Here is a 13,541-nt window from a genome sequence, read left to right on the forward strand (position 1 = left end):
CAGGTCTAGTAAGGTTTTTTTTTAAATGACTTTAACAGGACAGAATATGAAATATTGGGAAAATAACATAAGCTAACTGAAAATGTTAATCTTAAGTGCTCAAATTTCAAGAAAAAAAAAAGAATGCAAAAACGTTACCAAAGCACAAGAAATATGATGTTTCATTTCATGTGTATATTTTAGAACTATTCTAACATTTACTGCATATGTTCATCCAACAATGATATGAGATACTATTTATCTTTTGTTTTTTATAATTAGCAAAACTGAGGTGCAGGCCAGGGTTAAATGATGTCCCTCAGAAAAGACTGCTACCAAAAAATAATATTAAAGGAATATTTTTAATTTTACATTTTATGTCATTTAACAGTCTGCCTCCTCTGAAGCCAAAATCCTATTGCTTTTATTACAGTGTGCCCCACTCTTTCACAAAATATATGTACCTTTAAAAACATCAATCAATTTTCATGCATATTTTTTGTACCACATTTTTTTTTGCTTAACATTTTGTATCTGTATTCTAAAGTGAGGGTATTTTGCATACTTATTTGAATAGCTTTGGAACTCTGTTACATAACTTTTGTCTCCTAAAATGTGACTGATTATTCGTGAGTGTTTTTAGTAATTTTATAGGATAGTTTTTAAAATGATATCATTTCTAAAAATTATACTGTTAATTTCTTCTGGCTTATATCTATAAGAATTATTATTTATTGTTATCAGAGAGCTGTTAGAAACAACTGTTTAACAGAGTTAAATTTAAAATTATAGGAAAAATCTTACATCTCAGAGGTAGAGATAAATTAAGGAAAAGTACCTTAAATAAAATTCACTCACTTTTTAAGGATGACAAACCACTTGTTCCACCAAAGAGAGAGCGAGTGGCCGAGCTGCCTGACCCCCCTGGCGGTGGCACCAGCATCACCAAGTAGGTGCCACAGGTGTAGATGGGCGTCTTACGGAGCATCTTCAGAGGAAGCCCACAGCTGGTATTGGCTGCAGAAAGAGATGGAAAAGCCTGAGCAGGATGAACTGACACAGACAAGCACTTGATCACCAGAACAGATTATGCTGTGAGGGCCCCTCAAACTCAAGCAGAGATAATGCTGGATTAGGAAAAGAACACGAAATAGGAGATAAAGGAGAATATTCTCTTGCAACTCCATGGCCTGACTCCCACGTTGCTGTTAGTCCCAACATTGCTCCAAGGTGTGGTCATCACTCTACCTTCCCTCATGTTCCTGAGAACCCTTCTGAAAGAAGCAACTCAGATGGAGTCAGTCTCAGAACACAAGTACCCTTCCACTGTGGTTCTTCTATGACACTCATATTTTACTCAAAAATTTGTATCATTTTTTTTATAAGTTTTTCACTGGTCTGTGATACCACTTTCATTATGTCAGATAATGTCTTAAACATAAAATTTGCCCCAAAAAGGTGAACTTATTAAAAGCTTTACAATATCCTTCACAAAATTGTTTTTATATCTGATTTGGAACCCAATATATTTTTTCTTATTTTTAGTGATACACATTCTCACTAAGAAAATAATTATGATTTCTAATCAAGACATGTAAACAGTGTTCATCTTACTTACCAACACATTGCAAATATGCAGTGCATTACAATTTTTTCTATATACTCATCTAGTGAGCAGACAATGTCAACAGAAAATCAAAGTGTCTTAGTTAAGAATCTGTCTCACGGGGCTAGCATGATGACTCAATTAGCTAACCTTCTGCCTGCAAGTGCTGGCATCCCATAAGAATACGGATTCAGCTCCAGCTGCTCAGCTTCCCATCCAGCTCCCTGCTTGTGGCCTGGGAAAGCAGCAGAAAAAGGCTCAAAGCCTTGGGACCCTGCACCCATGTGGAAGACCCAGAAGAAGCTCCAGGTTTCCAGTGCCTGGCTTTGAACTGGCTCAATTCTGGCCATTGCTGCTGTTTAAGCAGTAAAGCAGAGCATGAAGATCCTTCTTTCTGTAAATCTGTCTTTCCAATTAAAAAAATAAAATAAAATAAAAAATCTGTCACACTATAAATATATCATTTATAGCTAGTTTAAAAAATTTAGATGACTTAGAATAGAAAAATGAGTAAAGTAAGCTCTGTTTGCTGTTTGAATACGTGCAGGTTTAAAAAGCTTCATTTTTCAGAACTGCAAAGCCTCCAACAAACAGTCTTCAATTAGGACATAAATTCAGGAGCATAAAGTTCCATAGATAAAAAACCTAAAAAGTGAATGACTGAAAAATTGGTAACATTCTAAGATAACATTCTGACCAAGAGGTTTTTAATATGTACTTTTACTAACATGGTAATAGGGATTTGTTTATCACAAAATAACAACTTCTAGATCCTCTGAATATTCAATTATTTTCAAAAACTTACTCTGAATTTCTAATTTAGTAACAGCATATTAAATGAATATATGTACAGAATGTATGTAAAGTACAGTGAGATCATGTTTTGAACACAAATGCCAGTTTCCACACAATTCTAAATACACTCTTGCCTTTAGACACCTTATATATACATTTATTTGCTTATTTTGTGCAACAAAGGCTCTGTTAATATCTCCATTGTTCAGAGTAGGATTCAGCCTTCTTCCATGGAAAAAGCCAGATCACAAACCTTGTCATGAATATGTTTATTTAGATAAAAAGAACTGTCCTCTACAAATAATGGGCTGTAACTAAAATTATCTACTTACTTAAGTTATAACAAACGTTAGTAATTTCCTCACTTACATTTGATGGGATGGAGGCCTCTGGAAATAAAATGAGATCATTAAATCTTCATTAAGCATAATAATAAACTATTTGTTAGTCTCATAATGAATAAGCTATAGATGTTTTCCTTGTATTTCAAACAGTAAGAGAATTAAATTCACTAAGTGCATATTAATTCAGCTACATTTTTCCTATAAAGGACATGTTTTCCTACCCTTATTTCACTGAAGTTGCACTGACTTATTATAAATCCAGGTAGCTGTTATATAATCCATAAACTCTTCTAGAATAATTTCTCTTAACCTTCTTAGGTCATATATGAGTCAAAAAATATGAGAAAAATAATGATGATTATATGTAAAACATCATTTTAAATTTTGGAGTACTAAGTTTTTGAATGCTTTCAAAGATTTAATCCTGGTTACAAACTCCTGCTTTCAAAGTGCAGAAATGCATATATAGTTAAAGTATAAGTAAGAACAGAAATTTGTCAATACAAACTGTATAGGAAAAAATCTAAAAGGATAAGTGAAAATCAATAAATGACTCCCTAGAGGGGGCGGAGCACTGACAGCACCAGCAGGAGGCCCCAAGCCTTCCCCACCACCACTTGTCCCATTGTTGGCATGTTCCAGCTCCGTAAATGCACTACATCTTTTCAAACATCAGATGGAGTGGCTGTCTGGCTTGGAGGTCAAGATGCCGCTTGACACGCATGCCCCACACTGGGGTGTCTGGGTTCCTTCCAGTCCCAGCTCCACCCTCAATGCCAGCTCCCAGTTAAGAGACACACTGCAAGGCTGCATGTGATAGGTCAAAAGGTTGCGTCCCTATCATACATGTGGAAGAACTCAATCGAGTTTCCAGCTCCTTACTCTGACCTGGCCCAGTCCAGCCAGTACAATCATCTGGGAAGTGATCCAGAAGATGGGATATTTTGTTTTCTGTATACTTCTGACGTAAACTTTTTAAATTAAAATAAGAGACTAGAAAAACCATTAAATTACAAAAACTAAATGACAAATTCGAAAAAACACAAACTACGTGTCGTAGATTTTTGTCTCTTACATACTTAGCCCAGATTATATTGAGTGAAGATGCTAAATATCAGATTTTCACATTCATGCAGCATGTACTAAACGTAAACTAACGTATACCAACAGTAACAATGGTAAATTCTTTATAGTCAAAAATAAGAATTGTCTTGAACTTAATAAATATTCATGACAGGGCCCAGTGAAATGGCTCAAGAGGCTATTTCTTTCCTTGCAAATGCCAGGATCCCATATGGAAGCCGGTTCGTGCCTCAGGTGTTCCACTTCCCATCCAGCTCCCTGACAACATGTCCGGAAAAGCAGCAGAAGATGGCCTTAGTATTTGGGATCCTGTCGCCCATGTGGGAAACCCAAATGGAGTTCCAGGTTGCTGGCTTTGGCCTGGTCCAGCACTGGCTTGTTGGTGCCATTTGAGCAGTGAGGCAGACAACGCAAGTTATTCATTCTCCCGCATGCCCCTCTTCTCTGAGTCTTTCTGCTTTTCAAATGAATGGTTTTTGTTTTTTTTAAAGAAGAAAGATGGAAGATTCTCTCCCCCTCTTTCCTTCTTCCATCCCTCTCTCTCTATCCCTCTTACCTCCCTCTTTTTGCCCCATTCACGGCCTGGTAGCCCCTGTCTCTGTGTAACTCCACTTTTAAAACAAAGAAATTAATCTTGGGGCCAGCGCTGTGGCACAGTGGGTAAAGCTATCACCACTGTGTGAGGCCATCACCCTACATGAGCATCAGTTTGAGTGTGAGTTCTTCCAATTTCAATTCAGCTTCCTGCTAATGGCCCAGGAAAAGCAGCAGAAACCCAACTGTTTGAGCCCTGGACCCACATGAAACAATCACAAAGGAGACCTACATGGAAGACTCCTGGTTCCTGGCTTCGGACTGGCCCAGCCCTGGCTGTGGCAGCCATCTGGGGAGTGTAACTCTGATTTTCAAGTAAATAAATGATCTTAAGAAAATAAATCTTTTTAAAAACAAATGACCAGACAGATATTTGATGCAGTGCCCTTTGGGAGACCCACATTCCCTCCCACAGTGTTTGGGTTCCAGCCCCAGCTCCGCTTTGCACCTTTATGCTAATGTGCACCCTGGAAGGCAGCAGGGGCTGCTGCCTGGGAGACACAGATTAAATTCCCAGTTCCTGACTTCACTCAGGCCTACCCACAGTTGTTGTGGGCATTTGAGGATAGCACCAGAGGGTGAAAGAGCCCCCTCTTTCTTTTTCTTAAAGATGTATTTATTTATTTGAAAGTCAGAGTTACAGGGAAAGAGAGAGACAATCTTCCATCTGCTGGATGGCTTCACTCAGCTATTCCATGTGTGCTTCAGGAGCCGGCACGCTTGGGCAACCCCCCGCTGCTTTCTCAGGTCATTCACAGGGAGCTGGATCAGAAGCAGAGCAGCTAGGACTTGAACAACGGGTCCAGGATTCCCTTTGCAACGATGTCACAACCCTTTTCTCTTTCAGCACACTCTATCACTCTCCCTTTCAAACAAATAAATATTTAAGTAAGGAAATCATTTGTAGAAGATGGACAATGACTGGCAGATCAAATAAGGTGAATTACACAAAGCTGAACACTTTGTAGAGCACAGGGAGGAGAGAGCTCCACAGCCGGCAGCTGCGGGAAGCTAGCCCAGGAGAACGGCAGAGCACGTACCTGCTTGATCCTCCTTCAGCGTGTTGGAGATGGCCGAGCCGGTTAGGGCCGCGAGGGTCGCCGATGGGGAGGCTCTGTAGCGGGAGAGCCTGCTCAGCAGCATCTCATTGATGCTTTTCGCAGACTCTCCCTCCTTCCTCATCAGGATGGTGCGTTCCTGGAGCGGGCTGGCTACAAAGACACCATTCTCAACCTACCATTAAAGAAACAGAGGTCATGAAAGGCCCTACTTTCCACCTAGTTATTAGCAAATTTCTACTTGAGAATAACATTAGTGTCAGAGAGTTGTTTCAAAGCATTTACAATCCTGAAAAGGGGGGGAGGGCATCTCATAATGTGAGCACGCTACTGAAATGAGTGTGGACAAAAGGAACGCTGGGCTGACTTTCAGAATCTTTCTTAAACAATTCAGACTCTAAATGTAATGAGCCAGGTTCAGTCGGCTCTACAAAAAAAAGAAAAAAAAGTTGATTAAAATTCCTTATAACAAATTCTGCAAGCAGCACTTACGAATTACCTGTGTCTGACAGGTACAAGGAAGAAAGAAAAAAGAAAATCCACCAGTCTCTGCCTTGCCAGTCACCACAGGTTAATGTCTTCTAACAATGTAGTTAGGGCTGCAATCCGGACTCTGCGCTAACGGCAGCTGTCAGCAGCACCAACTGCTGGGGTCCTGGCAGAGCAAGCATGGAGAGCTGGACGTTGTTAACACTGCACACCAGCTCCAACCAGGACTCTGTGCTCCTTAGTGGGTCTTTGCCTCATCAATGATTACTCCCCAGCAACATTTCCAGAGTGGTAATTCCTTATCAACTTGGAGCCTGACTCTCAGCCACCTGGTTTTCTTTATTGCCAAAACATTCTGGCAACTTAACATAAGTGTGTCCAATACATCTCTCTCACAAAAGAAAAATCTTTCAACTCACATTTTTTTTCTTGTCCCTTCTCTTAATTCAGGAGAAGAGGAATTCAGCTTGTGTTACACAGGCTAACCCTTGCCGCTCCGCCCCTTCGTCAGTAGAGTCCCCTTCTGTACTGCCTTTCTTTCTCTGCGTCACTGGTCTCTGAGACTTTGAACAACCCCTTCGTGCTCCATGAAAATGCCACGTGCTTCTTGGGCTCATTGTCACATATTTTCCATTGTGGATGCAGGCTCCTGTACCCAGGGATAACCCGCAGGGCTCCAGGCATGGCGATTCAGAGGGAAAAGGCAAATGGGACATTTCTTCCAAAGCAAATCAAGAGCAAGGCAGGAGACCAAAGGGAAAAGCTGCACCACAGCCAGGACGAGAGAAGTCCAGCAAATTCAGGACCACAGCCAGCAGAGGCTGTGCACTGGGGAGGAGTCCTTCACATCACAAACGAGGGAAAAGGTATCTTAGAGAGCCCCAGACGCTCTTTCTCTCACCTCCGCTTCTGAACTCCTGAAGGATTTGAACATTCTCGATGGACACCTAGGAGCCTTGCCTTTTCCTTGATTTCCTTGTGTTGCGTAGGACCTGAGATCCCAGTTGGATTTATTCCAAGTTCTTGTCTCAGGATTAAAAGAGGAATTCAGGGTCTAGTGTAGTAGCCAAGCGGCTAAAAGTCCTTGCCTTAAATGTGCTGGTATCCCATATGAGTGTTGGTTCTAATCCCGACAGCCCCACTTCCCATCCAGCTCCATGTTTGTGGCCTGGGAAAGCAGCTGAGGAGGGACCAACACCTTGGGACCCTACAACTGCGTGGGAGATCCGGAAGAGGCTTTTACAGACTCCTGACTGGTGGCTATTGGAAGGCATGACAGTTTCTCAGAACAACTTTCCATATCATTAGAATTACTGGAAGACTGTTTCATATTTTTTCTTTCCAGGAATGCGATCTTTTTTTTTCCCCCAGGAGGCAATTTTAAATAACATGATGCAAAAAAAAAAAAAAAAGGTTTTGTGACAGAGCTGGCTTAGGTGACTTTCTCCCTCACAGGTCTGCAGTTACTGTACAGGTCACATCATATCAGATTGCCCAAAAAGACTTCCTCTGACAATGGAAATGTTTTACAGCTGTTCTGTACAATACAGCAACTACCTCACACAAGTAAAAGGTGGCTAAGGCAGCTGAAAAACTTAAGTTTAAACTCTAGTTCCTTCTGAGTGCCTGAAATTGAAGTAGCCCCATGTGGTTGGTGGCTGTTGGGCTGGACAGTGCCCTGGACAGTACAGCTCTGGCTCACGGCAGCTCAGCCTTTTCTCACCCTGAGTCTCCTGCCAGGCATGCCAGCCTCTCAGGCTCACTTGGGCTTCTCCAACACGCTAGCTCCCACCTCAGCATCTTTGTCTCCAGGTCCCCTCTTCTGAACAACACTTCCCCTCCCCAACTTGTTAACGACTACCTTTCCATCACTGTCTAAGATGGTCTTGTTCACTTCCTCATGGTTCCTCAAAATCACCCTCCTAAATCCCTCAACCAAGGCCAGAATATAAGACCAAGAAGACCACTGCCCACCTCGCCCTGCCTGTGTTCTCAGGGGGCTCGCAGGTGATGCCCTCTCATAACTGTGACAGCACTCAGACTCCTAACTTCAATATGCAAACTCATCCTTTTTTTTTTTTTTAAGATTTATTCATTTTATTACAGCCAGATAGACAGAGAGGAGGAGAGACAGAGAGGAAGATCTTCCGTCCGATGATTCACTCCCCAAGTGACCACAACGGTCGGTGCTGCACCAATCCGAAGCTGGGAAGCAGGAACCTCTTCCAGGTCTCCCACGCAGGTGCAGGGTCCCAAAGCTTTGGGCCATCCTCCACTGCTTTCCCAGGCCACAAGCAGGGAGCTGGATGGGTAGCAGGGCCACTGGGACTAGAACCGGCATCCACATGGGATCCTGGCATGTTAAAGGCGAGGACCTTAGCCACTAGGCCACGCTGCCAGGCCCAAGGAAAAGTAATGTTAAGAAAGCAGTGAACACACAGTGTTTTACATCCTTGCTGACCAACCTAAAAAGACACAAAATAACAAAGCTAAACTTACCACAAGTTCAAAGATGTCCATGAAGACTGAATGCCCCTTTGGTGTTTTCTCATTCAGACTGGCTGGTGACCAGATCCAGTAGAAGTAAGTGCCATCTGAGGAGAGGTGCACGGTGCTCATGGTGCTGCCCACAGGAAGGTGACTGGCTGGCATTGGAACTGTCTGGCACACCTGACGCAAAAGGGAGAAAACCACCATTCTTAACAACTCTAATTAATTCAGAATTTCAATTAGTCTGGCATTAACGATATTAAGTTATTAGGCTTAAAAAATGTGAGAAAAAAAAATGTGAGAATAAAATGACAAAAATAGGAAAGTTCAGACAACAGACAGTAAAATACATAAACAGTCATGTGACAGATGAGAAAATTCTTAAGATTAATTACATTTTAAAAAATTTTTATTTATTTGTATTAGAAAAATAGATTTACAGAGAGAAGGGGATACAGTGAGAAGGATCTTTTGCCTGCTGGTTCACTCCCCAAGTGGCTGCAACAGCTGGGGCTAAGCCACTCTGAAGCCATGAGTCAGGAGCCAGGAGCTTCTTCTGGATCTCCCACATGGGTGCAGGGTCCCAAGGCTTTGGGCCACCCTCGACTGCTTTCCCAGGCCACAGTCAGGGAGCTGGATGGGAAGCAGAGCAGCTGGGTATGAACTAGTGCCCATATAGGATCCAAGCACTTGAAGGAGGAACATTAACCATTGAATCATTGTGCCAGGCCCCAAATTACATCTTTTTTTTTTTTTAATAAAGATTTATTCATTTTATTACAAAGTCAGATATACAGAGGAGGAGAGACAGAGAGGAAGATCTTCCGTCCGATGATTCACTCCCCAAGTGAGCCACAACGGGTCGATGCGCGCCGATCCGAAGCCGGGAACCTGGAACCTCTTCCGGGTCTCCCACGTGGGTGCAGGGTCCCAAAGCTTTGGGCCGTCCTCGACTGCTTTCCCAGGCCACAAGCAGGGAGCTGGATGGGAAGTGGAGCTGCCGGGATTAGAACCGGCGCCCATATGGGATCCCGGGGCGTTGAAGGCGAGGACTTTAGCCGCTAGGCCACGCCACCGGGCCCCAAATTACATCTTAATAGGCAAAAGTGGGCTCGCTTTGGCAGCACATATACTAAAATAGGCAAAAGTGCATGGGGCTGACATGTATAGGTGCTATATACAACACTAATTAAAAACAAAGTTTTACTGCTGTCATCAAGCTTGGCTAATAAAGGCCCCTCCTTATATCCTATAAAAAAAATAAAAAGTTTTAGATAAATAACAGTTTCTGAAATTTCCTTACTGGGTCAATTTAAGACCATTAATTACACATAAAAGATAGAAGTAATACCTTACTCAGTTTTATATCCCCAACACCTATTTCAGGGCTACCACAAAGTTATTTAATACTTACAGAAGGGGAAAAAAGAGAGAGAAAGAGCAAAAGGAAGATAAAAAGGAAAGCAGAATAGAAGGGGGAAAACAAAATGAAGTTTAAAAGAATGAAGGGCAGGGCAACACTGGAGCAGAGTGGGTAAGACCTCCCCCTGAAGGGCTAGCGTCTGATATGGGCACTGTCCTCGCTGCTCCATCTTCAATCTAACTCCTTGCTAATGGCCCGAGAAAAGCAGCAAAAGATGGCCTAAATGCTTGGGCGACTGCCACCCATGTGGAAGATGAAGAAGCTCCCAGCTCCTCGCTTTAGCCTAGCCAGCCAGCTCCGATACCACAATCATCCAGGGGCTGAAACAACAGACAGAACATCTCCCTCTCACTTGGTAACTTGGATTTTCAAACAAATAAGTATTGTTTAAAAAATACATATAAGAGGGCCCAACATAGTGGCCTAGTTGCTAAAGTCCTAGCTTTACATGCACCAGGATCCCATATGGGTGTTGGTTTGTATCCTGGCAGCCCCACTTTCCATCCAGCTCCCTGCTTGTGGCCTGGGAAAGCAGTCGAGGATGGCCCAAAGCCTTGGAACCCTGCACCTGCGTAGGAGACCTATAAGAAGCTCTTGGCTCCTGGCTTCTAATTGGCTCAGCTGCAGCTGAGCCACTTGGGGAGTAAATCAGCAGACAGAAGATCTTCCTCTCTATTTCTTCTTAACTCTGTATATCTGACTTTCCAATAAAAATAAATAAATCTAAAAAAAAAAAAAAAACCAGGAGAAAATAAAACCAAGAAAACTGAATAGGGTTTTTAAAAATTTAGCAGCAGCAGAATTGAAAAATCCCAAAATACAAAGGTTAGGGGCCAGCACCATGGCATAGTAAGAAAATCTACCATCTGCGGCTGTGGCATCCCACACGAGCTGGTTCATGTCTCAGCTGCTCCACTTCATTTCCCACTCCCTGTTATTACACCTGGGAAAGGAGGGGAAGATGGTCTACATGCTACGTGATCTCCCATGTAGGAGAACAGGAAGAAGCTCCCGGTTCTTGTCTTTAAACCAGCTTAGCTCTGCCTATTACAGCCATTTGGGAAGTGAGCCAGGCAGATGGAAGATCTATCTCCCTCCCTCCCTTTCTCTCTGTAACTCTGCCCTCCAAATAAACAAATGCATAGATCTTTAAAACTAAAATTAGAGAAGGTCAGATTCCTTCAGTTACTCCATCACTTTAGATAAGTCACTGGTTTTCCTACAGCTATTTCTGACTTTATTTATCTCAAATGATCACCTTCCCAAGCTTGTTCTGTCTGTTTCACTTAGTGGCTGTAACCACACTTGGAACCTGCAGTGGCAGTAAGTGCGGAAAGCTAACAGCTCCTGATCAACCTGCAGCTTGCCTCTCTGGAACAGTGTCGAAGCTTTACGGCAGCATACAGACAACTCGCATTGCTTCAAACCAACACCATGTCTGGAGACTTAACAACTGTTTCCCTCCCAAGGTGATAACTTCTGTTTCAGGTCACACAGGACACTTACATCTGTGTGCATTAGTGACAAGAAATTAAACATTGGGGCATCCACTGGCTATTCATTCATTATAACCCTCTACAGATCCTCAGTACCTACTTTGTGCTACGGCAATGACAATGGTGAATAAGCCCAATCCCTGTTTTACAGGAAAGGCAGCAGTCAGTGGCAGACACAAAGAGATGCAACATTCCACTCAGTTTCTGACTGACTACGCTCAGGGAATTCACTCCACCGATGGTCACTCTAACTGGTCAGTTTAACTTTAATTGAAAGGCAGAAAGTTGCAATGCAAAGAGCTCAAATTCCAGTGCTGAGCTGAGAACCAAGGGTTCTAGTTCAACTTGCTAATATTATTGACTATGTGGCTTTGGACAAGTTACATGAACTTTCTGAAGTAAATCCCTTCAATCAACAACAGGCACCAGAGCCAGCATCAAGGCATAGCAAGCTAAACCCCCACCTGCGGCACCACAATTTCATACAGGCACTGAGAGCTCAAGTCATGTATGCTGCACTTCTGACCCAGCTCCCTGCTAATGGCTGGGGAAAGCAGCAGAGGATGCCCCAAGTCATTGGGCCTTACAACTATGCAGGAGACCCAGAAGAAGCTCTTGGCTCCTGGCTTCAGACAAGCCCAACTGTACTACGGTTACTTCAGACAGTGTCAGAACTTTCCTTGCTCTTTACAAATCACAAAAGACAAAGCCTTGGTTTTCCACATACCTGAAGGGTGTTTTGGTCAATGACTTGGAAAAGAGAGTGAGGTTTATTATCAAAAGACACAGGCCTGTGGAGAAGACAGCCGCTGCCATAGGCCACCCAGCCTGGCTCCAGCTCCTCGTTCCGGCAGTACACAAACCCTCTGCGGAAGACAAAGGGACACAGACGGAGTCACTGGGCCATGAGCTGCAACAGACACACTCAGTATCTAACTTTACACATGACCAAGTGCTTAAAATATCTGACAGAGTGACTATAGCACATTAACTTTGGGACAGACTTTTGCAAAATTTATTTTCCACAATGAGTTAGAGAGGAGGAAAAGTTGGGGAAATATCTAAGTAAACATATATGAAGCTACAACTGTTGCTTCGGGCAGCAATTCATCATTCTTCCCATCCAGCTGGAAATCGTAGCTAACCCAACATCACATACAAAAAAAGTCTTAACTAGAAAAATGTCTATTTGGCGACTGGGAGAAGTCACTGCTACGTCTACATAGAAAGCCTGACCCTGGAGGAATTTCCAGTTAGACACAAAGATCTGAGGGCTAGCAAACACTGCAGTCAACACAGAACTAAAATGCACCAATAGGACAAGACGGGAAGAGGTGGCAGTGAGAGAAGCCTGGAATCGTTTGTATGAAATCAGATCTGTTCTTCACTTCACCACTGTACGGGGAGCCAGGGAGTCAGGGTGCACCTCCAGAGCCGGTCACAGAGATTTACGTAGGGAGGGAAATGTTCCAGCCAAATCATTCAGCAAGTTCCATGCAACTGACCTGAGAGTACCATGTAATCCAGACCCCAATTTGCTTACTCCTCTTCCAACTGAGTTAGTAGTATACAGGTAAAGGCCATCTGCCGTGAGACAGCGTCCCAAGTCAGCATCTGAAATCGTTTTTTCACAAGTAAATGATCTATATGCTTTGTCCAATGAAAGTATAAACATGCTTTTTCTAATGAAAAAGCCATTAGGAAGTTGAGTGAAAGATAACCTCCCACTTTTAAAAGTGCTTCAATGTGACTTTCAGGGAAGATGGCTTAATTCCCCCAAATCAAACACCCAAAATACATGTTGTACCAGGGAACAAAATCATGGAAAGAGACTGGATAGTTTTATTAATAGGGGAACTGTGAAATTATTTTTCTTAATTTCTTTAAAAGTAAAAATACAGAGCTAAGTTTAAACATTCCTAAGACGAAATAACTTTAACCACTACGCTATCGCACCAGGCCCCAATATTTATTTTCACAATCATTTCATTTCCCATGCTTAAGCAGAATTTGTCCACCTAGCACATTTCTTATTAGTTACAGGAAATTTATGTTATATCATTCAATTGGTACAGTGTACACTGTTATCTTAAACATTCACCCTCCAGGGTGTGCATCTGGCCTGGGAGTTAAGCTGCTGGTTGGGACACCCACATCCCGTATCAGAGGACCCAGGGGCAAGTC

General features: G+C 42.7%; 1 protein-coding gene across 7 annotated transcripts in view; it reads right to left on the bottom strand.

Moving 5' to 3' along the window:
• HECTD4 (HECT domain E3 ubiquitin protein ligase 4) overlaps positions 1 to 13,541 on the bottom strand; it is a 137,300-nt gene that overhangs the window by 83,880 nt on the left and 39,879 nt on the right. For 6 of the 7 annotated variants that reach the window (XM_004595287.3, XM_058656827.1, XM_058656828.1 and 3 more), the window contains exons 5-9: positions 12,863 to 12,971; positions 12,085 to 12,223; positions 8,448 to 8,618; positions 5,442 to 5,634; positions 838 to 996 (exon numbers count right to left, since the gene is read on the bottom strand). In XM_004595287.3, the coding sequence (XP_004595344.2) occupies positions 838 to 996; positions 5,442 to 5,634; positions 8,448 to 8,618; positions 12,085 to 12,223; positions 12,863 to 12,971 (771 nt within the window). The remainder of the gene's footprint in view (positions 1 to 837; positions 997 to 5,441; positions 5,635 to 8,447; positions 8,619 to 12,084; positions 12,224 to 12,862; positions 12,972 to 13,541) is intronic. The other variant, XM_058656829.1, reaches the window with a different exon arrangement.

Source organism: Ochotona princeps, chromosome 29, assembly GCF_030435755.1.
Source record: "Ochotona princeps isolate mOchPri1 chromosome 29, mOchPri1.hap1, whole genome shotgun sequence".
Classification (NCBI taxonomy): Eukaryota; Metazoa; Chordata; class Mammalia; order Lagomorpha; family Ochotonidae; genus Ochotona; species Ochotona princeps.